The sequence below is a fragment of the Triticum urartu genome, chromosome 7 (genome assembly GCF_003073215.2).
Source record: "Triticum urartu cultivar G1812 chromosome 7, Tu2.1, whole genome shotgun sequence".
Lineage (NCBI taxonomy): Eukaryota > Viridiplantae > Streptophyta > Magnoliopsida > Poales > Poaceae > Triticum > Triticum urartu.
The window spans coordinates 20,508,519-20,533,706 of NC_053028.1; the positions used below are offsets into that span (position 1 = coordinate 20,508,519).

The 25,188-nt window shown below is 46.3% G+C and overlaps 2 protein-coding genes across 2 annotated transcripts; one reads left to right on the top strand and one right to left on the bottom strand.

Moving 5' to 3' along the window:
• The first annotated feature begins 3,937 nt into the window (after positions 1-3,937).
• On the top strand, positions 3,938-5,594 carry LOC125524931. The gene is made up of 3 exons (XM_048689961.1): positions 3,938-4,033; positions 4,897-4,995; positions 5,096-5,594. Exons 2-3 carry the CDS (start codon positions 4,902-4,904, stop codon positions 5,233-5,235), a joined length of 234 nt encoding a protein of 77 aa, XP_048545918.1. The 5' UTR covers positions 3,938-4,033; positions 4,897-4,901; the 3' UTR covers positions 5,236-5,594.
• A 1,773-nt stretch (positions 5,595-7,367) lies between these two features.
• LOC125525944 (cysteine-rich receptor-like protein kinase 25) lies at positions 7,368-21,133 on the bottom strand. Its single transcript, XM_048690945.1, has 15 exons — positions 20,892-21,133; positions 20,421-20,667; positions 20,058-20,313; positions 19,701-19,923; positions 19,472-19,595; positions 18,861-19,076; positions 16,554-16,670; positions 15,880-16,323; positions 15,685-15,746; positions 15,523-15,585; positions 14,970-15,386; positions 14,723-14,857; positions 14,477-14,637; positions 8,666-8,734; positions 7,368-7,538 (listed from the first exon to the last, which is right to left on the bottom strand). Exons 2-11 carry the CDS (start codon positions 20,541-20,543, stop codon positions 15,380-15,382), a joined length of 1,635 nt encoding a protein of 544 aa, XP_048546902.1. The 5' UTR covers positions 20,544-20,667; positions 20,892-21,133; the 3' UTR covers positions 7,368-7,538; positions 8,666-8,734; positions 14,477-14,637; positions 14,723-14,857; positions 14,970-15,379.
• Positions 21,134-25,188: the final 4,055 nt, after the last annotated feature.

Below are 25,188 nucleotides of genomic sequence, written 5' to 3' on the forward strand. Positions count from 1 at the left end.
TGCCCTTTCACGGCTGGAATCTGGGGCTATTGTCTGGCGATATATAATTTTCCATTCAACCTCTTACCTATTGCTCATACTGGCTCTATATTGGACTGGTGGTTAAAGGCTTTGGATGGTACAGGCAGGAAAAATGTGTTGGGGAACGTTGCAGAAAACAAAAATTTTCCTATGGTTTCACCAAGATCCATCTATGAGTTCATCTAGCAACGAGTGATCAGATTGCATCTACATACCTTTGTAGATCACGCGCGGAAGCGTTCAAAGAACAGGGATGAGGAAGTCGTACTCGACGTGATCCAAATCACCGGAGATCCTAGCGCCAAACGGACGGCACCTCCGTGTTCAACACACGTACGGTCAGCGTGACGTCTCCTCCTTCTTGATCCAGCAAGGGGGGAGGAGAGGTTGATGAAGATCCAGCAGCACGATGGCGTGGTGGTGGATGCAGGGGGTCACCGCAGCAGGGCTTCGCCGTTCTACTGCGAGAGGGAGAGGTGTAGCAGGGGAGAGGGAGGCGCCAAGACTCAAGGGTGCGGCTGCCCCTCCCTCCCCCCACTTTATATAGGCTCCCCTAGGGGGGGGCGGCCCTAGGAGATGGGATCTCCTAGGGAGGGCGGCGACCAAGGGTGGAGTGGCCCCCAAGGCAAGTGGGGCGGCCCCCCACCCTAGGGTTTCCAACCCTAGGCGCAGGGGGTGGGCCAAGGGGGGCTGGGCTGGTTCCCCTTCCCACTTCAGCCCATGGGGCCCTCCGGGATGGGTGGCCCCACCAGGTGGACCCCCGGGACCCTTCCGGTGGTCCCGGTACAATACCGGTGACCCCCCAAACTCTCCCGATGGCCGAAACTGCACTTCCTATATATAATTCTTCACCTCCGGAACTCCTCGTGACGTCCGGGATCTCATCCGGGACTCCGAACAACTTTCGGGTTACTGCATATTCATATCTCTACAACCCTAGCGTCACCGAACCTTAAGTGTGTAGACCCTACGGGTTCGGGAGACATGTAGACATGACCGAAATGGCTCTCCGGTCAATAACCAACAGCGGGATCTGGATACCCATGTTGGCTCCCACATACTCCTCGATGATCTCATTGGATGAACCACGATGTCGAGGATTCAAGCAACCCCGTATACAATTCCCTTTGTCAATCGGTACGTTACTTGCCCGAGATTCGATCGTCGGTATCTCAATACCTCGTTCAATCTCGTTACCGGCAAGTCACTTTACTCGTATCGTAATGCATGATCCCGTGACCAGACACTTGGTCACTTTGAGCTCATTATGATGATGCATTACCGAGTGGGCCCAGAGATACCTCTCCGTTATACGGAGTGACAAATCCCAGTCTTGATCCGTGTCAACCCAACAGACACTTTCGGAGATACCCGTAGTATACCTTTATAGTCACCCAGTTACGTTGTGACGTTTGGTACACCCAAAGCACTCCTACGGCATCCAGGAGTTACACGATCTCATGGTCTAAGGAAAAGATACTTGACATTGGAAAAACTCTAGCAAACGAACTATACGATCTTGTGCTATGTTTAGGATTGGGTCTTGTCCATCACATCATTCTCCTAATGATGTGATCTCGTTATCAATGACATCCAATGTCCATAGTCAGAAAACCATGACTATCTGTTGATCAATGAGCTAGTCAACTAGAGGCTTACTAGGGACATGTTGGTGTCTACGTATTCACACATGTATTACGATTTCCGGATAATACAATTATAGCATGAATAAAAGACAATTAATCATGAACAAGGAAATATAATAATAATCCTTTTATTATTGCCTCTAGGGCATATTTCCAACAAAATGACCTATCATCGCTTATAATGGCGGTGTCCTGACAGGTTTGGAAAGAAAGAAATAACCGCATATTCAACAACAAGGCAAACCACTTCCTGAAGGTCGCTGAGAACATTATCAATGAGCTGAATTCTTGGAGAATCGCTGGATTCAAAGGAGCAAAATGGACAGGCACGAGATAATTTCTTTCTTTCTTTCTTTTTCTAGTGTACATTTGTATAGCTTTTTCTTCCCCTTTCTGGCTGTCAGCCGTCCTGAATCTTGACCTGTATTTCTTGGGGTGTCTCATCCTATCTTAAATGAATGAAATCAGCACAATGCTGTTTTTCGTCAAAAAAAAAAGCAAGGCCTCCAGTTGAGCAGCATGCTCCGTTGCGAGGAGCAAGGCCAAGGCGGTCGACCACACCGGCGGACGTGTACGAGGAGGCGGCGACCAAAGTGCGTAAGCTCCTCTACTTCGGCAAAGCCCCGTGGTATGTAGCGGCCGGGTTGGCAGGACTAGTTAGCCGGTGTTTCCCATGTGGATGGAGTATCAAGCGTGTTTGCCTTTTGTTTCGCACCACTAATAAGATGTTGCAAGAAAAGCAGTAATGGTACACGCACGGGGTCATTACGGGGGTTTACGTCGTGGATCCATCTGGTAGTTTGTGGTTGTCCATTTGAGAAAATTGGCCCATATCCTCCGTAATGCTCCTGTAAAGACCCGTGAGTCTAGCATTTTTGCAAGAAAAGTCACCCTGCCACCGCCGAGTTCGCCCTTCCTCGGTGCTATCGTGGAAACCTGCTGGATCCGTCGCCACCTTCCTCTCCCGCTCCCCCTCATCTCACTGCTGCCGGAGGAGTATGCCGGCAAAGCCCGTGCAGGCTCCTTTTTCTAGAAACACCTACAACTTTATTGATCATAACAATTATAGATACACTGATTGTACCTAAAATCCAAGAAAATACAAATTAACTCCTATGACTAAGAATTACAATGAAATCTCTTGTAAACATCTTCTTCGTTGTAGCAATCTCTACTTGAAGAAATACTCCAAAGACTTCGGTAAAGAGGTTGCAATTGAAATAGAGCAACGATATTGTCATTCTTTCACCTGCACAAACATTACTCCCCCCTTCCATCTATATAGGGCCTAATACGTTTTTCGAGGCTAACTTTGACCAAATGTTAGGGCAATAATATATGACATGCAATTTACACAAAGCACATTGTCAAATTCGTATGTGAAAGGAGTTTTCAATGATATAATTTTCACATTATGCATGTCATGTATTATTAATCTTGTCAATAGTCAAAGGATGTCTTAAAAAACGCATTAGGCCCTATATAGATGGAAGGAGGGAGTACCAATAATGGTTTTTGAAAGCACCTTGCCCATCCAAAGAGATGGGAAGCCTTAATCGATGAATGTATTTGGGTCGGGTATGACCCCCTAGAAGTGCAGGTTGTCAAATCACTATATCTTCATCATGGTGTCGATGAAAATGATCTCACCTCCACAAATAATTAGACCAGTAAAAAAAGGCTTGACACAACAATATAAACTCATTGGATCTGAATAACTGGATCTGCGAGGTCAGAAAACTCTCTGACTTCAAGGCACCGCCAAAAGAATGAGATGAATTTATTCTCACAAAACTATTATTACCATGGTGTCGATGAAAATTGATTTCATCTCCACAAATAATCAGACCAGCAAAAAAAGGCTTGACACAACAACATAAACTCATCAGATCTTAATACCGGATCTATGAGGACAGAGAACTCTCTAACTTCATGGCACCGCCAAAAGAACGAAAGGAATATATTCTCACAAAACTGTGATGATGACTAGACGATGGTATAGAACATAGAAGTCTTGAAGATCCGAGGTCCCCCCACCTCTCGCATGCGTTCCTCCTTCGTTTATGCACGCTAGAGAATCATTACATTAGTTTTTTTTATACAAGAGAATCGTTACATTAAATGTACAGAGAGAGAGAGAGAGTTGGGTCAGTTGGTCAGCAACGCGAAATGAGGCCCGACCCGGCCCGTGGAGTAAACGCGGCCCAGAGGAGAAGCGGTCAAGGGGTCGCGGAGCCTTTATGATTTCTCCGCCCACTCTCTCGCTCGCCTTCGCTCCCTCTCTCTCTCTCTCCCTCCCCCACAAACGCGTGCGTCTCCTCCCTCTCCCCGGCGGCGGCGGCGGGCGAACACCGATCGATCGCGAGGTAATCTCACCACCGACCCCTCTCCCCATCTTCCCCATTTCTGTACGTGCGAACCTGGGTCTCCGCCGCCGACCGCGTACGTGTGCGCGCGCGCGTTCGAGCGAGGTTTGCCGCCGTTTTCATTTCCCACGGTTAATCTAGGGTACGGGGATTGCCGAGGATACCGCGGGATCCGTAGCATGCGCCGTGAAGGGCGCTTCCGCGCGCGTCGATCGGATCCAACCGCGCTCTCCACGGTCCGTGATTGGTGGCGCCGGGTTTGGCTCCTCGATGATCGTCGTCGTTTGTCTCGTCGGGGAGGATTTGATTTTGGGAAATCAAGGCCGCGGTCTCAGGATGGTCGGTGGATACGTAGTGATTTGTTACCATGATTCGTATCCTTCGGTTCGTTGCCGACGGGATGGATGGGTGGGTCGTCATTTTTACCCGGTGGATCTGTGGTGGCTTTTCATATAAAAATGTCTCATCTTGATCTCTGCACATGTGCATGCATACCTTTTGAGTTCCCCTTCAACCTGATCATTGATACGGTACTAGTTGTGATTAGCATGGTCAAAAGGGCGCATAAATCATCTCTTGGTGGTTCATGTGTACCCTTGCACATAATGCACCCCATATGCACGCCCCTTTCCCTTCCATGACGCGCCATCTTCCATTGTCACATGGCGGATTGCGTTCGTTCATGACTATGCCATGCGAATTAAGAAAACAGCCGCCTATGTGGATCGAGAAATCAGCCGACTGTGTTAGTGGGGCTGCTCGCTTTCTGTCATGCCATGCATTTGAATTTTGATACATGTGAGTAGTTCTGTATACCTGTCCATTACATTTGACGATCTGCATCATGTTTCATCATTGTGCAGCAGCAATGTCGGGCAAGTACATTATCGGTTCGCTGGTTGGATCCCTTGGCATTGCATATGTCTGCGACGCCATCGTTTCCGACAAGAAGATCTTTGGAGGTGAGTACCATGCTGTTACATAACATGCCTGTAGGATGCCTGCGCCCCTAACCCCTCGGAAGAATATGCATCTGACGCTGCTTGTTCCATTCGGATCCAGGCACTGTGTGCAAGACGGCGACAGACAAGGAGTGGTTTCAGGCCACGGACGCCAAGTTCCAGGCCTGGCCCCGTGTCGCCGGGCCGCCGGTCGTCATGAACCCCATCAGCCGCCAGAACTTCATCGTCAAGGACCCCTGAATGTGCTGCGGCGCAAGCTCGACCAGCGTTTTGCTTCCACCATGCAGCCAAAGTTTCTTTTCTAGGGTTTTGAAGTTCCTAATAAAAGGGACTTTAAAGTCAGGGTATACTATTTTTTTCTCGAATTTCAGTTTCCGTGAGCAACTTTGGGGGGCTTTACCGCTCGCTCACTTGCCTTTCGATGAACTATGTTCCTCGGTGAAATTTCCCACGAGGCAGTAAAATAACTGCATTGTAGTTTCTGCATTGTATTTCATGTGCTGTGTTTCTTCCTGATGATGCTGCACGTTTATGCTGTGATGATACCCAGCCTACTGTTTTTGTCTGGTAGTGCACCATAATTATTTTTGCTTGATTTATGCTGCCTTTGCACCCTGCCTGTGCTGCTGTTACTGCACAATTGCAAACTTTTATTGACAAGAATACATCAGCTGCTGTTTAGATTGCATATCGTTTTGTGTTATCTTGCTGAAAACGCTGGACTCAGCTGGAGTTTTGCGATATATCAGTGCCCACTGAAGCCAAACTATGGCCTAACACTAGTGCAAGCCTTTGCACCTGTGGGCTTGTATGCAGAGAGGATGTTTTTCCTTTTTGGACAGAACTGTGCGATCAACTTCAATTAATTTGCGTTTTGAACAATGTAACACAATGGCCACGAGCCATTCACATGAACCTGATGTTCTTGATCCGCTGAAATGGTTTACATGCCAATTGTAGTTAACATCAGCGTCTTTGACACAACAGATTTCTGTAAAATTAGGAGCATAGTACATGCATGGAGGAGATTAAAATGATGGTAACATGAACATAAGACTTCTGAATGTGTTTGCTTCCGGATGGGGCACATCGAAGGGGCCACGCATGATGGCAAAAGGACAAGCTAAAAAACCGTGAAATTGGATGACTACTCCCATGTTCCATGTCAATGTCAACAAATTTGGTGATGTGGCTCCTTACATTCATGGAGGGGAAGATAGAGCAGGGATTGGATGGTGATAGAAAACGAAAGCTTCCGCTAGAAAAAAGAGGAATTAGAATCACAAATGAACCACAAAACTTTTTTAGTCGTCGCAAGTTCTCGGGGAATAAAAGATATCCCCGCATCTTGATACAGGCACTGAACATATGGCCTATGGCTACCGGAATGCTAATGTAAATTTTTTTTTCGAAAAGGGGAGGCTCCCCGGCCTCTGCATCAGAACGATGCTGGAATGCTAATGTAATTGACTGGATCCGTTGCTTTTTCCTAGGTCATATGCCGAGCCAAATCTCCGCGTGCAAATCTTTGCTTGGCTGCTCTTTCAGAAAATACTCAACTCCAAAGCAGCGAAATGTGACAGGAACTGTTCAGATTGGATAATGCAAAATTGCAAATGCGCTCAGCTAGGCACTCCCAGATAGACGGTCAAACAGAGAGAGTGAATATGCTTTACTCATCGTGCCGACCCAAGTGGGCTCTCAGTGGTTGCACTTAGCAGAGTTTTCGTACAATATGTACAACCTGTCACTCGGCCGGCTAACAAAACCCCATCTCAGATCCCAACATGGCAGGCACTACACCACGTCACTTGGGATTTCAAGGTGTTGATTCATGTAAAGTTCCTTATCTGTCATGATACATGACACGCTATGCACAAGAAAGCACAACAAATGACCTGCCCGTATGCAAAATAAGGGGGCGTTTCATTCGTTTGGTTAAGGATAGTCAATTTCATTCGTTTGGTTGGGAGGATAATGGTGGTTGGGGATAATCAGTTTTATGTTTGGTTTGGAAGGATGACAAGTGGATGGGTTGTTCAGTACCTCTCAGGTGAGAATACGCTGTACAAAAGACAAAAAAGAAAGAACTGAGCATGTGTGTGAGGACCTTGCATGGTGTCACGTTAGTTTGTTTTCTTTGCGTAGAAGTAGTAGGGCCGAGTCGTGCTTCTTTTACGGCGGGGCAGTAGCTGCATGTGTGGCCTTGATCCATAGGATGGCGGGATGGCATGTTCAGAGAGGGCATGGTGATCGGATCGCACGTCTGTTACGCAAGGAAATTGATCGGGCTGGGTTGAGATGAGCACCGCTCCGGACCTCACATCAAATTAATTCAGTAGAAAATTCATAAATTATCTGTACTGCGCTTGGATTTGTGGAGAACAAAAATGACTTGACATTTCAACTGTACGTAGTTGGTACTATTACACTGCAGGCAGATAGTTAGGTGGCGTTTGGTTTGCTGTCCCTATTGCTGACGCGATAGTGCTTCCAGGTCCATGTCCAGGACTTCTATCCCTTCATCATGTGCGATGATAACCCTACACGGAAAATACATTATAGGTTGAAATTTTCTCAAAAGGTAGAGTTAAGTCCGAAATGCCAAAAAACAAACTCAATACAATAGAGCTGAAGGAAATGATGCCTTGATTCTTCACTATACGTAGTTTAGTGAAGACCGTTTAATATCTCTACGATTCTAAGATACCACCATTTACAGTACCTCTAATATATAAGTTATCTTCATTTCAAGCAAAACTTCACCAAAGGATGGAGTTACAAGTCGGAAACTGCCTGCCAAAAACTAACAAAAAGTAACAGAGCTTAAGAGAGGCCAGCTACTGATGCTTTTATCCTACACTTTAGTATACCAATGACCGTTTTATAACCCCACGCTTGTAAAATACACTAGTATGTACTCCTTCCGTTCCTAAATATTTGTCTTTTTAGAGATTTCAAATGGACTACTACATACAGATGTATATAGATATATTTTAGAGTATAGATTCACTCATTTTGCTCCGTATGTATTCACTTGTTGAAATCTCTAGAAAGACAAATATTTAGAAACGGAGGGAATATATATAAGCCACGTTTCAGTGTGCCTGAAATAAAAAAAAACTCAACTACTTTCTATAAAAACATCCATGTTGCAGTTCAATTGCTACATTTCAAAGAGAACTTCACTAGAAGGACATATAGAGTTAGATGTTGGAAAGGGTCAAAAGTAATACACCCTTTGCCTCATATTAATTGACGCTCAAACGGATGTATCTAGCACCCCCGAAGGAGGGAGTACAAGACAATAGAGCTTGAGAAATGGTTAATTGCTAATGCTTTCTTTTTGCGGGGAAACTGTTAATGCTTTGATTGACCCTCAAATATTTCTTGTTTATTTAAGACTTTTTAATTATTCCACATTTCTAGGATGTGGGTACTTCTGCTCAGTTTGCACACGGGCAGTAAGAAACTAAAAATTGAACGTCTTTCCATAGAAAATCTTTGGCTCCAAAGATATATTTTTAAAAATGAACTTTGAACCATTTATAGGCCAATATTATGCGATCCATCGGTTCAAAAAAATAGATATTATGCAATCCACTAAGGTGTCCCTTCATTCGCACATCTGAATATGGTATAAAAGTGACCAAAAAGATGCATTATATACCTTCTTGAGCCTACAAATGCAAAATCCAAATTCTCACTGTCATGTGTCCATTGAAAAGTCTTCAGAAGCCTGTAAACATACAGTCCACAGTCAGTTGTGAAAATGATTTTTGTTGCGAGGGTGTCAAATGAATTCGTGTAGCCCCATGGAGCCACCCAACCGAAAGAATCAGATCGACGCATCCTAAATTGTTGGCGCCTCCATCATCTAGTCTGCCTCCGGTCCTGTCGATGCCGCCGGCCTGGTGGAGCTTAGAGCATCTCGAACAAATTCTTACATCGCACAAAACCGCTGATAGATGCAAATTGTTTTATTCAAAATGATATAAAATTGTGCACCATTGCAGTACTTGGGTGCTCGAGCAAAACTAAGGCAAAACATGCGCAACCCCAACTGCCGAGTGGAACCATCCCGCCATGTGCCCGTCGCCTGCCAAATCCTATGGACACCTCCTCGGACACCGACGCCGCCAACACCGCTCCAACACACCTCACCATGGCCGTCTCCGTGGTGATGTAAATTTTACATCATCGGTTAGAGTTGAATTTTTTTTTTGGTGAAGTAAATTTTACATCATCTATTGAAGTTGAAGGGTTTTTATGATGTAAAACCATATTTTTATGATGTAAATTTTACTCGAAGCACAATTTGATGATGTATTTTATATCGTCTATTGAAGATGCTCAGCGTACATGGAGGCCGGCACCACCGCATGCATGCTCGTGCTGCAGCTCTAGGAGACCTGTAGTTGGCCGGCGTCGACCGCAGGTTCCCTTGCTGCTCCACCGTATGTATTGGTCGCTCGGAGAAGCCATGGCCACTGGCTCCACCGCGTGCGTCTGCTCCACTGTTTCATTTTTCTTTTGTTTTTTTCCTTTTGTTTTTTTTCCTGGAGGGCCCCACCTATAAAAACAAAGATAGTATCTAACTTTTCTTTTTCCCATGGTCCCCACACGTAAGGGAGAGAGTGTCCTACCCAAATGGCAGCCTAACTTAACGAGGGGGATGCACCCGTAGGTCAAATATATCGTCTTTGACCGCGTCCGCGTCAGCATCCAATCGGGGCAAACCAGCCAAGGACATTTTTTGACGCGTATGAGATAGTTGAGGGGGTAAGGAAGCGAACAAAACATCAAAGGGTTATGTGAACGACTAAGTTTTTTTTTTTAAAGGAGGACGACCCCCTGCCTCTGCATCTGGAAGATGCATATGGCCATTTTATTAAATATTGACACAAAACCTTACAGAGTCATACAACAATAAGTCTAAAGCCACCAACTAAGCAACACATGTCGCTATCCCTATCCAGTTGATGTAGTGGCGCTGAAAGTCTCGGCCTAATACCAAACAGATCTCACAGTCAAACCTAACATCTAAGACTTGAGGTCCCAATCAGGACGCCTGCCGGGTATGAGCACCCACCAGTCCGGCGTGCCCCTCAACCAGGACGTCTGCGAGGCCGCCGCGGCCACCTGCCACCAATCCATCTTCAAAGTTGTACTGCTGCATCGACCTTGCCCGGTCTATCTACCGCCGACACCACCACGACGCCAGGCAGCGTCACCCTCCTGCGCGAGTCCATCTCCGCTCATCAGGCGCTGAGTCTCCATTGCGCCACGCCGCCGAGATCCGCCGTCATCAATGGACCAGATGAATCACCGCTCCTCCTCTTGTCCCCTCCAACCAGCACTTGTTCCAAAACGATGCCCCCATGAGGGAGAACGATACCGAAGGCATCGTCATTGTCCGTTCCGGTAGACCCAGATCTAGGGTTTCCCCTGGAACTTCCCGATCAGGTGGATGTGACCAGCAACGACGATGCCTCCAGAAGGGAACGACGTCTGAGACGCTGCCATCGTCCGCCAAGACCGCAGTCAGGCGCGATTTTCACCAGAAGCCACGTCTTCCCGACCTCGCAGCTGGCTGGAACCGAGCGAAACCTCGTCACGAAGACGTATGTCGTCGTCGGTAGTCCGGCAGAGATCCGGCATCTCCTCACCGGTCCCTCCACGCGCCGCCGGTCGGCGGAAGGCCTCCTCGCGACAGATCCAAACGGGGCATTGGATCCGCAGTGACCGCCATCACCATCACGACCAGGACAGCCCACCCCGCCGGATGGGCTGCCACCCATTCAGGGCCGCCGCCGCCGCGATGGTGCTCCGGCCCCCGCCGCACAGCCCGGAGTCGCCGTCCCAGCCGCTGCTGTTGGATCGCACGAGAGGAGCCGCCCCCGCCGCCTCAGATGGGATCCGCCGCATCCACCCGCCCAGATACGACCAAGTTTCTTGAAGGTTCTAAAATAGATTTTTCCTATTAGAAATATCTGGCTAAGTATAACCTTTTAACATATCATATTTTTTTTGAAACAGGCTTTCACCCCGCTTTATAAATAAAGCCCCAACCACACAAAGTACACGGCTGAATGATACAAGATGATGAGGTGACCCTTTTACAAAGCAGATTCCGGTATAAACGGGAAACGCAGACCGCTAGAGACTACGTGACTGAAAAATATCATAGGAAGACCTGAGAACACTGCCACACAACACCCTAGAACACCTAAGCTCCACGACAACACCCTCAGGAGGGAGAACGGCACCAGGCGTCGCCGCTGTCGAGTCCAACGGTCAAGGGTTTGCACCCGAAACTCAGGCATGGAGAAGAGCACCACGAAGATGTCTTCGAGAAGATAACGGATCCCATGAGCGTCGCCATTGTCGGTGACAAGGCGCAGAGCTTTCGCTCAGTAGCTCCCCCATGCCACCATGAGTTCTTCAAGAGAGGCGTAGCGGGTCCAGATCCCCAGCTCCGGATCGCGTAGCCACTGCGGAAGACAAATGGCCTGCCCAAGCCACCCATCACTATACCTCATGCCGCCCACATGACCAAGAGGTATAGCCACCACCACCGCCATGGTGCCTTTCGGAGGGCCAACCAAGAGGACTACCTTCCAGGGCCACCGCCTCGGCTTCCAAGCCACGAGAGATCGCCCATCGCCTGCTTCACAGTGCACAAATTACGGGAGGATAAGCCCGGCATCAGCCACCGAGCCAGTGTCAGCGCCACCATCGTCGGGGCGCCCACGCCTGCAGTCCCACACCAATCCCGATGAACCGGGGGCATGACTCAGTGGCTTCCGACGGCCATCGTTAAGAAACCAGCTCAGACGACGCCAAGGCCGTGGCTTGAAGCACCGATCCAACCGCCGGCACTACCCAGGACCTCTACCGACGCTATAATGTGAGGAAGCCTCGCCAACTGGGCCGCAGCACCCACCTTGACATAGCCAAAGGCAACCAAACCACGCGAAGGAATCAAAGAACTCTAGGCAGGAGGACCAGGTCAAACTCCTGCCTGGCGGCTTGTCCACACCGTCGGCCTATTGCCAGCAGACGCATCCAGTGCAGGCGGTCATTGGCCCAACCATGGGGGCGACACATGGCGGCCGGCAAGTCCGGCCACCTACGAGCCAGCCGGCAACCCGCCCCACCTCGGCTCCGCGCACATGGTCCCGTCATCGCCGACCACGCCCAGGCCACCGCCGGCTGACCACAACCCTGCCTCCACGCTCGCAGGGAGAACCCACGGTACAACCACCGGCTGTCGGACCGAGCCCTAGCCCATCGGCGCAACCGCAAGCTGCGACGGGGCCAGCCAGGCCGACGCCAACCCGTGCTCGCCACCCATGGCTCCCCCGATCGACGGAAGCTCGGATCCGCCGGGGCGACCGTGCCGCTCATTGCACCAACTCCAAAGGAGTGACGCCCGCAGAGCATGTCTGCCCCCACACCACCCAGCATCCCGCGCCGCCATGGCCCGCGCCTCCCGCTACCAGACGACTGGAGACGCCCCTGGTCCAGATCTGAATCAAGAAACCGACCACCGCCGTCCCGCGCAAGCACGCACCACCTGCCCCTGCTGCGCACGTGTCCGCATAGCCACCACAGCAAGGACGCCTGCACGCCTCGCCGCAGCCGCCGCACCCCACGCCAAGCGCTGCGCCCCTGTTGACCACCGCGTCTCGCACCACGGGCCGCCAGACAAGGAGGAAGGAGAGCCCCGCCGCCGCCGACGCGGACCAGGCTTTGCCCGCCCGCGCCCTCCAGCGGCGGCGAGGGGAAGGTGAGGTGGGAGGTGGGCTAGGGCTTCGCCTAGCCGCTCGCGGGAGCAGTTGAGACCAAGCGGTGTTTTCAATGTGTTCATTCCATATCATATTTTTTGGTGTGTTCATTCCATATTCTTAATATGTAGACACTTTCTATATTCATATCTTGACACTATCGACACCAACTTTTGGCACTGGAAGAAAATATGGTATGTAATACTGTTTGGCAATATCCATATGTACCCGCCTGACTTCCATGCATGGAGCATTTTTTCCCCAAAAGAAGGATAACCATTTATTTTTGCGAATACACATCTCCTTGCGCATCGTTGAACACCATAATTCTAGTTCGCTTTTACGTGGGGAATTAGTTTATCATAGTCTTTACATTTTAGATGAGAAATCATAAAAGTAACTGGCATATAATGCATATATTCTTGTTTGATCCTGCTCGCCCCTCACCACCCCCCCCCCCCCCCCCCCCCCCCCCCCCGCGGGGGCGACAGGTGAACCCCCTGATCCCGCTCTCCTCTAGCCCCCTCCCCGATGTTCTCCCCTCCCACTGCCGCTGGCATGGTCCGCTAGGCCCTGCCCGCGCGGTGCTGGTGGCGGTTGGCCGAGCTTTGCCCGCGCGCGTGTATGGGGGTGCAGGGGCTTCCTGATGGCGGTGGTGCTGCTCAGCCAGCGGCAGTGTGGCTTGGCGGTATGTATCCCATGATATGGTGGCGCGGCCCTTGGTCGTGGGGCGGCGTGGTGGTGCCTAGACATGGGCCCTTTTGTGCTCCATCTGGGTTGGGGTGGGCCGGTGGGTCACCGGGAAGCAGCGCTGCTCCCTAATGGTGGTGGTGAGGAGGCGAGGGAGGATTTGTCGGCCGACGAGCTGCAGCGCGGCGGCAGGGGCTGTCTGGACCATTTTGGTTCCGGTCGGGCCAATAGGGGTCTAGTAGGTCCTTGTCGTCGGCTCCGCGTCGGCGATGGAGGATGTCCCTCCCATCGGCTGTGTTGCGGATGCCCCCGAGCCCATTGTCTCCCTCTTCCGTCCTCCAGGTCTCGTGTCGGTGGCCTCAGTGAGACGCCGAAGTTGGTCCGGTGACCATGGTGGCACAGGCTGGTTGGCGGTAGGTTCGGTGGTACACTACAGATCGTCCGGGGTGGTGGTGGGTGGTTGGGTCGGGAGAATTCCCTGGCAGCTTATCCATCGACGGGCCTTCTTGAAGGGCGTCGGGTATACCCATCCCCCATTGCCTCCGCGTACCAGGCAAACCCTAGCCCCTAGGATATGTACGGGCGTCGTCATCTCATTCCATTCCGTCTTGAAGTTGTTGCTCCGTACGATGCTTCAGAGTGCAAGGAGTGTGGTGGAACTTCTCCGGAGGGTGTATGGGATGGTTGCAATATAAAGCGGGGAGAAACCCTTTATGATCAAGCACACAAGAAACCTGGTATTAATCGAGACAGTGTATTGTTCGGACCACACACACATATATTTTACACTCACCTGAGAAATAGGCACACATTTTTGCATGGTTGGATACAGAATTTTAGTGCTAGCGCATTTATGTAGACAGTAGTATATGCAAAAAATCAGCAGTAGTTTTATTAATTTTTCAGTAAATGACATTTTCATTCAAAATGCTACTCCATGGCAAGTACTCCGTCTGTAAAGAAAAGAAATATTGAGCTGATGCAGTAGTAGTATTAATTACCTGTAGTTAGCGGAGTTCCAGAAGCAAACGGTCTTGTCATCCCCCTCTCCTGAGGCTGCTGCAACTAATAGGGGAAGTTCCGGGTGGCAAACGACAAGGCCAATCGACTTGCCACATAAAGAGAGTTCATGAACACACTTCTCTGTCTGCAAATCCCATACCTAATTGAACACGTACAGAAGGTAAAAGAAGTTCAATTAAAACTGCAATCAGGCATGCATGTTGTTGAGCGGAGATATGGCATACCCTTAAAGCACAGTCCTCAGTGATGGTAATAAGATATTGTCGGTGACTATCAGTGTAGAGGTAGTCACACACGTCTCCATAACAGTTCGGGGGCATTATTGTGATGAGAGGCTTGGAAGAATGAACTGACCAGACCTGGAAAGTTTAGTTAATTATAGAGATCAAAATTAAATTCAACTCTATGGCAAGTGCATGCATTAAGTTACCACTGAAAATGAAATGATGTAGAAAGAAACAAGTCATTTACATGGCAAATTCCGTCTTGAGCACCAGCACATGTTGTTGTGTCCTTGGGGTTAAACCTTAACTGAGTGTCAGGTCCACATGCCGAGCCCCCGCTAATTCTCTGACAACATTTCCAGCCCTTATCCCAGTCCCAAAGCCTGATGGGGTCCTCACAATCATCCCACGTTGCTAGCGTTATTAGCAATGGATAGGTTGGGTGAACCGCCAAAGAATGGATATGAGCAGAATAATAAGCTCGGAATTTCTTTATCTCTGTCATTGTAACACACGAGTACACACGGATTTTCCCAAAGTCTTCCCCAGTTACAAACCATTGCTTCCGTGGGATGAACTTTGCCGCATGAACCCAGACATAGTTATCTACTATCTTCTTAACCCAACGTTGTTTCTCATTGGAGTCAAACGACATCACTACTCTCTGTTGATTCATTAAAGATAGAGCCCTTATTAGCTAGGTTTCGTCTCAGACTACTGAAAGGAAAAAATAACAGAATAATGAACTTAACATGAACAGAATAATGAACTTAACATAGAAGGTGTTATATGACAGTTACCTGTGTGACTGTGTCTGGTAGTCCCAAATGGAAACTTGCCTTAAGTTCTCAACTACCAAAATCCTGTAGTACGTAAACAAGGCACAATTAAAGTGTGAAAATATATTTCAATATGACATCATGCATGCTAGTTTTGGTGCCATCGTGAAAGAATCTACTCACCATGGTTCCGTTGGATGTACATCCATCGTAGTGGTTGACTTAAATTCCTCGGTGACTATAATCTGATCGATCGATTACCACCAAACAATAAAACCTAGCTAGGTTAGTGAAACCTCCAATGCTAGTTGTGACGACTAATAATAGATAATGTGGATTGATTTTAATTTGGTGGGTTACTAGAGCAATCTAGCTCACCTTGGGGGTTATTGCCGTTGAACTTTGTGGGCAGACTGCACCCGTCACCATCGCCACATGCATCTGGCACCCCAGCTCCTCAACTCGCTGCGGTAAATCCACCTCTTCCATCATATCATCCCAGCTAATGGATGTCATGAAATTGTCGAGCGCAGACTTGCTCTCAGACGTAATCATCAGTATATATATCATCTTTAGCGGTCGCTGCTGTTGCTCCACCAATGTGATGCTGACGTCACAAGTGGACATTGGATGCACAAGTTCATTCTCTTCACACGAGTACATATCCTTGAACTCCGGTATAATGCTAAAGAGAACATACTGATCTGCCTTGCTGGTTAGGCTCAACGGGCAACTGGTTCGCTTGCCGGCCTCGAAGCCAAATTGGAGCTTGAGAGGGTGGATATCCAGGATCTTACTATCCGTAAACCCAAGGTGTATTGTCTGCAAACAACATATGCCAACACGGGTGGCACCATGATGAGCTTTTCAGGAATTATTTGGCAGTTATATCTCTAGTAAAGATATCGTTTTTCACTAATATTGTGATACATGCACGGGTCAAATTAAGTGAGGGGACTACAACAAGTGCATACTTCAAATTAATTTGCCTTACACTACTACTACTACCCATGCGTATGCTTGATTTCTCTACATGTTAGGTGGTAACCAACCTTAGTGCTTGCCTCTTCTATTCTCTTGAGTGCACTAACTCGCTTCGGTAAGAATGGCCGTCCATACAAATTCATCAACTTCATCTCATACTCCAACTTGGCAATGAGAGGCATTTCCTATAACAGAAAACGTGGAAGCGAAGATTCTAGAAATCAGTAGTGGTACATTTGGGTTTATCCTAAGTCAAACTTCTCTAAGTTTGATTATATTTATAGAAAATATATTAACATCTACAACACCCAATAAATACATTATAAGCATATGTTTTATAATGAATCTAACGACAGATTTAGAGAACATACATTAACATCTATAATGCCAAGTAAATACAATATAAGCATATGATTTATGATGAATCTGGATCCAATCTGGTGTTGTAGATTTCAGTTTGTTTTCTGTAATGTTTTCCAAACTTAGGGAGGTTTGAGTTTGGACAAGCACAAAAGTACCAGTATTGTGAAATAAATTTAGTATTCATGCTTTGGTACACCCTCTATGAGCTAAATTCGCAATCAGTTATGCCTAGAAGCAGCCCCTAAAAAAAGCATTGCATGCAAAAAGAGTTGAACAAGATTGAAGTGAAAGTTCAGAATCGGTAGCTATTGATACATGAATCAAGTAATAATCAAATTTTGTTAATTATATTGGTCCAACACTAGTGTGCAAAGCATCCCGTCCAGCCCTATTGTGCGTGACCTGCCTAAATGGGCTTCAGATGTTGCAGTTCGTTGGAGCCCGCCCCGCCAACCGCCCACGATGGCCGCACTTTGCCCTTCACGTGGGGAACAGGCGAGAAATGCTACACTTACCGATGGATTTTTACAGATTGAAGTTATAGACTGAAGTGTGAAGCCTTGATTGGAAATAAGGAGGGGGTGGGACCCGCGCTGGAAATCAAGGGGAGAAAAAGATTGGTGGGGAGTAGTTTGTAGATGCTTTCCGTGTCAGCTTGCCCGTAAGTGTAGAATTATCGGGAACAGGCGCTCACTAGCCCCTGTTCGTGAGCTGGCCCATGTGAGGCGAGCGCTTCACCTTTTCTCCCCTGCTCCGGTCGCTTCAACAGCCACCCTCCCTGATTGCTTGAGCGCCCTCAAGTCATGGACCACTCCCTCCAAAATAGAAAGTCGCGGTTGGTCATTTGATTGGACAACCGTTGATTTAAAAAAAATAGGATTTTCTTAAAAAACAAAAACAATCGTAAATTCAAAAATGCTTTACGGACTTTTATTGTTTTTCACAAACTTAAAAAAAAAGTTCATCGAATTTGAAAAAAAAATCATCAGATTTGAAAAAAGTTTGTCGAGTTCGGAAAAAAACATTTACTGGAAAATTTCATCACATTTAAAAAAGTTCATCGATGAATTTCAAAAAATCTCATCGAATTTGGAAAAAAGTTCATCAAATTTAGAAAAAGTTCATCAAATTTGGAAAATGTTCATTGAATTTGAAAATGTTCACTGAATTTGAAAAAAGTTTGTCGAATTTGACAAAAGAAGAAAAAAGCTACAAGTTAACACGTCAAGGCAGGTGGCTGCTTGGTTGTGACAAGTAACACTGAGCTAGGAGATCGCCTTTTTGAATCGCTGTACACATGTTTTTTTTGCGTCTTTAAACAGAAAAAAGGAACGTGGGCCGGCCGAGCATGGAGAAAGGGGTGTGCGCCCTGTACCGTAAACCCTATAACCGGTCTGTTGTGCACATACGGTTGAATTTGAATAATTTTGATATGTCACATAATCACAACCATGGATTAATCAGCTATCAAGGGCCTGCCACATCCATCCATCTGACGTCGTACAAAAATCAGACACAAGTGATTGTACATGAAGTAATTCCGGGGACTGTGAGAAACTACTCCATTGTGTGCAAGAGTTTACCCTGAACTAGGCGGCGGTGGGACTATGAGATAGAGGCAGATTAGGATCTAACTAGCGATCTAATTTTGATTAGTGATTAGATTAAGTGAAGTATGAAAAATCACTTTAAAGTGAGTGGTGGGGTTGTTCCGAAGCAGCTCTTGTGCTCAGTAAGTCTTAGAGTCACCATCGCTTCTTTCTCCATTTATTCATTCTTCTTTTTTACTAGTCTAAGCAAACATTATTATTTGGCTGTATTAAGAGAAGGTTCACACCACCATATCGTACCTGCACTTAACATTCGTCGAAAACAAAAAGGGAAATATTTTGGTCCGATTTTTGAGCAAAAAAGCAAGGCTATGTCACAAGTTTTAGGGAGAAAACACTAATGGAAACTTAAACTTCACCCACTCCACAAGTATTCAATGAAGTTACTCCAAGTGATCGCACCTGTGTTATAGATGCACTCCTTACGACACCTCTGGCAGACCAGTTTGAAATTTCTTCTTCATCAAAGAGCATGAGGATGACATCCCATGTAGTAGGCCTATTCTTTGGATCATCGTTCATGCATTGTATCCCTATCTCAGCACATAATTTTACTTGTTCGAGCGGTATATGGTGCCCTTGCGTTGTTTCAAGCACGTTCATCCAACTTTCAAGTACCTGCAAATTTGACAAATATATGGAATTTAAGTTTCAATAGTTGTGATTCATTAGTTTAGAGAGGGGTTGGATGTTTCTGATTATTGTGGGATTTTCTAGCCAATTTTACTATTTTTTTGGTTCATATTGTGATTTTAGTGTATAATAGATAGATAGATAGATGTTACATTACCAGAAGATTGATTACTATAAAAACAGCATTCACATCTTCTTCTTTCTGAATATGAATCTTATTTACCTACGCTTATCAATTGTGGCTTGCATTTTTTGCAACAAACCTGTGTTTTGCGCTTGATATGCTCATCGTATTGTTTTTAATCTTTTGTTAACTTCAAATATAAAATAAAAATTTCCATGTATAGAACTCGCTGGGAATAAGAAGAAATGGTAATTACATCCTCAACTTTGTCAGTCCCTTTACACCCCGTCAGCACCTCTAGAAAAATAACACCTAGACCATATATGTCATTTTTTTTTGTTATTACTCCGCTTCCTATGAATTCCGGTGCACAATATCTCCTGCATCATGATTGATGTGATTTCACATGTTAACAAACAAAGGGTACAAAGCTGGTGGTATCAGACAAAAACAATGGACTTCTCGAAAAGAATTAGCTTGCCTACCATGATCCAACTATGTGTTGTGTGATGGTCCGGCTTTGATCTTCACTTAGGCGCCTTGATTGACCAAAGTCCGCAACTTTGGGCATCATATTACCATCTAGTAGTATATTTTGGGGCTTTAGATCCATGTGAATGATATGCTGCTGATGAAGATAATGTACACCTTCGCAAATGCCCTTAATAATCTTATATCGTGTTTCCCACAGAAGTCCAGCAGATGGATCTGTTGGGTGTATACACCAAAGGCATGTGATTCCTCTTATATTTGTTTGGGCAAGAAGGCCAAAAGAAATACTATAAATGTATGTAGGCAAGCCCGTGGAAGTTTATAGAACAAGAGAATGTGCCAGATTGTACCTGTAATATAGTCGGCGAGGCTTCCTTTTGGTAGGAACTCAAAGCAGAGCAATCTCTGCCGTTGTTCTGCCCAGACAGTTACTCCGTTGAATTTGTCCATTACTTGTTGAGTATCGGAACAGTATCCTAGAAACCGTACTGTGTTCTTGTGCTTGACCCCTAAGAGAGAATCAACCTCACTTTGGAAATTCTTCTCATCAATGACAATTGCGCTGTAAAGCTTCTTTACGGCGACCGTCCCATTTCGAAGCTCTCCCTGCATTTCAAGGCTTAAATTGTCAACCTTGATTACGTGTGTAACCTCATGGCCAAATGGCTAGGAGATTTTAAGTCGGCACATGCATTACTAATCATATTAATTACCTTGTAAACTTCTCCAAACCCTCCAGTGCCGATTTGTTGACCTTGAGAGAAATTCTTTGTGATGGCCTTCAAAAGTGGCAGCGACAGGGGGGCTGGATCCACGCTTTCATCATATAGTGCCATCTCTTTGCGTTCAAAAAAAAAAATATAGTGCCATCTCCAGAGCAAGAAGTTCACTGCCGTCAGGATCCATCTCGGATCAAGCTACTTGGAAACCGAGCTAGATCGAAGCTGTGTACTCCTCAACCTGGATAGGTAAGTATGATAGTCCATAAACAGTATATATTTTGTGATGGTAAACAGATGGCAAAAAAGACCAGAACAGTCTGAAAAGAGACAGACATGCATCTTCTCCACCCATTAGCAAGAAGGAAGAAACCCAAACAACAGTCTCCAAACGCTGACTAACAGAAATAGCAAAAAGAACAAATCTAGAGTTGGGAGAGGACGAATCAACAGTTCAACACTAACCTGCAGGAGGCGAGACCCAAGGACAAACTTGCGCTAGGAAAACTCTGGACTGAAGGATTACGGTGTATAGTGCAAACGTAAGGCTATTTCAGCTGAGTGAGGCGCCTTGCAAGTGGTGAGGCGTAGAAAAAAATATGGAGGCTTTTGATTGTTTCCAGCAGGTACACGTGAGCGACATGGATCAAGCCGACAGCTTTTCAACCTCATTGGCTCCGACCGGAAATAACGCCGGCTCGTTGCAACTTTTCACACACACACACATCTATCTCTCATAATATTTTGTCACACACACATAAAGAACTCATGTTTGTTTGAAGAGAGTAGAGACCTCGGATGCTTTTGGTGGAGAGGCAGATGGATGAGCCATTGCATTGGGCCGATCTGGTTTTGGGAAACGAGTAGGCGGCATGGATCAAGCCGACAGCTTTTCAACCTCATTGGCTCCGACCGGAAATAACGCCGGCTCGTTGCAACTTTTCTAATGCCGCCTACTCGTTTCCCAAAACCAGATCGGCCCAATGCAATGGCTCATCCATCTGCCTCTCCACCAAGAGCATCCGAGGTCTCTACTCTCTTCAAACAAACATGAGTTCTTTATGTGTGTGTGTGCATGCATCCAACCCCAAGTGCTACTAAACCTTAGTTGGTCAGAACGAATCAAATATAGTATTACCGTACCTCATAAACAACTGCAACTCTAGAGCAAGATGACAAATTTAACCAGATGGGGCTTCGGGTTTGCTAATCGATGATTCAAACAAGCGTGCCGCACAACCAGATGGGTCTTCGGGCTTCGTGATACCCATGAGCATTTTACGTGACACGCCTTGACATTTTTCTAATATAATGTGGAACCTTTTTTTTTATTTTTCGAAAGCACTCTATATATTGATCAAGAAATACAATCATTTGCAACCCACCACGCCACACCTAGCGGAGCTCCACGCACTAACGGACATCCACTCTACTATTGAAACAGAATTTAGCAACTTCATGAGCCACAAAGTTGGCCTCCCTCTTTTTTTTTGACAGAAAGACTGTAAGGGAACCCCCTACAGTATAATTGGTGCAACAAACCCAAATTGCAAGTACCATGTCTTGAACCTGGGTGGGTGGGAAGGCATCAGCCCCTTCACACCACTAGACTATGCCTTAGTTTGCAAGTTGGCCTCCCTCTTATAATCTTAAGGAAAGTAAATTCCTGCAACAGGTGCATAACCCCGAGCACATCCTTCTTCAAACCCACCATGGCAGACATGTCCAAAAGATCATTAGATAAAAAGATTGTGCACCACTAGACAACCCTTATGTAGTATGGGGCAATTGGATCATTTGCCCCACTTTACATGGGGTCTGATGATTTTCCCCAGGATTGTCTCAATGTCTAGTGGGCCCGGCCCCACCCGTCAATCTCGAGGGAGGGAGGGGAGGGGCAAATGATCGAAGTTAGAAGTAAAGTGTGGCAAATAATCCATTTTCTCATAGGAATATAGGCTTCATAAAAAACAAAAACTTGATGATGATGCTGGTGGTGATGGAAAGTGCAATAAAGAGGAAGCCAATAATGATTTTCCTGCAGTTATTTTGTCAGAGCAGGGGACTGTGGTTATGCCATAGTATGAGGCAGTTATGTTGTGTACTGCCAATTTCCCCTCTTTGACACAAGCTTAGAAGGATCATATCCCTGCACACAAAGTGCAATAAAGATAAAAATTTGGACTGCTTGGGCAGTCAGGAGAGAGGCTTCATCTCTCTGAGGCGACTGAAGATGCGGAAGAAGATCCTGAATCCAAAGAATTTTGGAACAAAATGTACAAATGTTTTGGCTGCTGGGCAACCTAGTGGGGGTGGTAAGTTTGTGGGTAAGTTTCCTCTGCCCCTGCCCCTGCACTTGAGATTAGGAGTGACAAGTTTGTGGGTAAGGAAGACACTGACAAAACTACCCTATCCATGCAGAGAGTTGCATGGCCCTTCATTTACCCAATAATATCATAATCCATCCCGTGTTCAACTAGATGGTTTTGTTGTCTCATAGCGGCTGGCCCTCATGTGCCATGTCCATGTCTTTGCGAATCGAGAAAACAGCTGATTGTGTGTGTTAGTGGTGGTGCTTGTTTGTTTTCCATCCTGCGGTGTTTGTTTTTTGACGATTTACACGAAATGTGAATAATTTCTTCAGAGCAGTGCATTAGATTTGATGATATATGCCATGTTTCTCTGTTGTGTTGCAGCAATGGCGACCAAGTGCATCATCGACGCGCTGGTCGGATTCTTTGGCGTTGCGTATGGAAGCGTTCCTACTCTCCTGGAGGAGAGCCGCGTGGTTTATATTGATGTTGGGTAGGAAAAACCCCTACCGTGGCGTTTACATCAGAACCGATCGCTAGGATTCGGTTTGTTACATCGAGAGGATAGATGCGTGGAGAGGGAGAGGAGATAGAGTTTGTTGAGATTACACAAGTTGTTACAAAGAGATCTATCTCTATTTCCAACACTCTCCCTTAATCTCAACTATCCTATATTAAGATTCCTCTTGAACTCTTCAAATGGTTTGACTGGTAGTGCTTTAGTGAAGCCATCTGCCACCTGATCCTTAGAAGGAATGAACCTGATATCCAGTTTCTTCTCTGCAACCCTTTCTCTTACAAAATGAAAATCAATTTCAATATGCTTGGTTCTGCCATGAAAGATTGGATTAGCAGAGAGATAAGTGGCCCCTAAATTGTCACACCACAAACATGATGTACGGTGTTGTTTAACACCCAACTCATTGAGTAATGATTCAACCCAGATGATCTCAGCAGTTGCATTGGCTAGTGATTTGTACTCAGCCTCAGTACTTGATCTTGACACTGTAGCTTGCTTCCTAGCACTCCAAGAAATAAGATTAGAACCAAAGAATATTGCAAAGCCCCCTGTTGACCTTCTATCATCACTGCATCCTGCCCAGTCAGCATCAGAAAAGGCACTAACAAGGGTGGAGCTAGAACGTTTGAATTGAAGTCCTAGGCTCACAGTATGCTTTATATATCGTACAATTCTTTTAACAGCTGTCCAATGTACAGTGGTAGGTGCATGCAAATACTGACAAACCTTGTTGACTGCAAACGATATATCTGGTCTTGTCAGTGTCAAGTACTGTAAGGCTCCCACAACACTCCTATATTTTGTGCTTTCTTCTTCCTTGAGTGACTCCCCTTCAAAAGCTGAAAGTTTTTCTGAAGATGACAGAGGTGTAGGTGAAGGCTTACAGTCCTTCATTCCCATACGAGTTAGAAGCTCAATAGCATATTTGTTCTGACTTAGCACTATGCCATCTGAAATCTTCTTAACCTCAATGCCTAGGAAGAAGTGTAGATCACCAAGATCTTTCAAGGCAAACTTTGAACTCAAATCATGTAGGAGAGCATTAGTAGCATCTTGTGAAGAGCTAGCAACTATAATATCATCAACATAAATCAAAACAAAGATAGTCGTGTTTGCCTTGTTGTAAATGAAGAGTGATGTGTCAGCCTTGGATGCAACAAAGCCAAAACACCTCAGCTGAGAGCTCAATCTTGAATACCATGCCCTTGGTGCCTGTTTTAAACCATAGAGCTTTGTCAAGTTTACACACATAGTGAGGTGTCCTTTTATCTGCATACCCAGGTGGTTGCCTCATGTAAACCTCCTCTTCCAGAACACCATGCAAAAACGCGTTCTGAACGTCTAGCTGTCTCAAGCTCCATCCCCTGGAAACAGCAATAGCTAGCACAAGCCTAATGGTTGCAGCTTTAACAACTGGACTGAAGGTATCCTCATAATCTAAACCATAACGTTGTTTAAAACCTTTTGCAACAAGCCGTGCCTTATACCTGTCTATGGAACCATCTGCCTTTTTCTTGATTCTGTACACCCATTTACAGTCAATAATGTTCTTACCACGTTTTTCTGGTACAAGATGCCACGTCTTGTTTTTCATGAGTGCGGAATATTCTTCATCCATTGCATTTTTCCACTTTGAGTCTTCAAATGCATCTTTCAAGCAAGTTGGTTCTCCTGCAATACATAACATGCCATAGGGCATGGTGCCATCAGTTCGGACTTTTGGATTTTTTTTATACCTTTCTGCAGACGAGTCATCACGCGTGAGGTTGGAGCCGGTTGTGCTTGAACAGGAGTAGATTTTTGCACAGGAGACGACATGGGCGAGCCTGCCACAGAGGATCCAGGAGCAGTTCCCGAATCACTTTGCAAAGCAGATCCAGACCCTGATTCTGTAGCCCATCGTGTGGTTGCCCTTGTACTTGCGGAGTCA

What these genes read in the sequence shown, in the direction of transcription:
- LOC125524931 (XM_048689961.1), top strand. Translation starts at nt 4,902, where the DNA reads ATGTCGGGCAAGTACATTATCGGTTCGCTGGTTGGATCCCTTGGCATT. An exon ending in CGACAAGAAGATCTTTGGAG is followed by an intron (nt 4,996 to 5,095) that starts GTGAGTACCATG and finishes ATTCGGATCCAG; the next exon opens with GCACTGTGTGCAAGACGGCG.
- LOC125525944 (XM_048690945.1), bottom strand. Translation starts at nt 20,543, where the DNA reads ATGGCACTATATGATGAAAGCGTGGATCCAGCCCCCCTGTCGCTGCCA. An exon ending in CCTCGCCGACTATATTACAG is followed by an intron (nt 19,924 to 20,057) that starts GTACAATCTGGC and finishes TACACCCAACAG; the next exon opens with ATCCATCTGCTGGACTTCTG. An exon ending in GGAGTGCATCTATAACACAG is followed by an intron (nt 16,671 to 18,860) that starts GTGCGATCACTT and finishes TTTCTGTTATAG; the next exon opens with GAAATGCCTCTCATTGCCAA.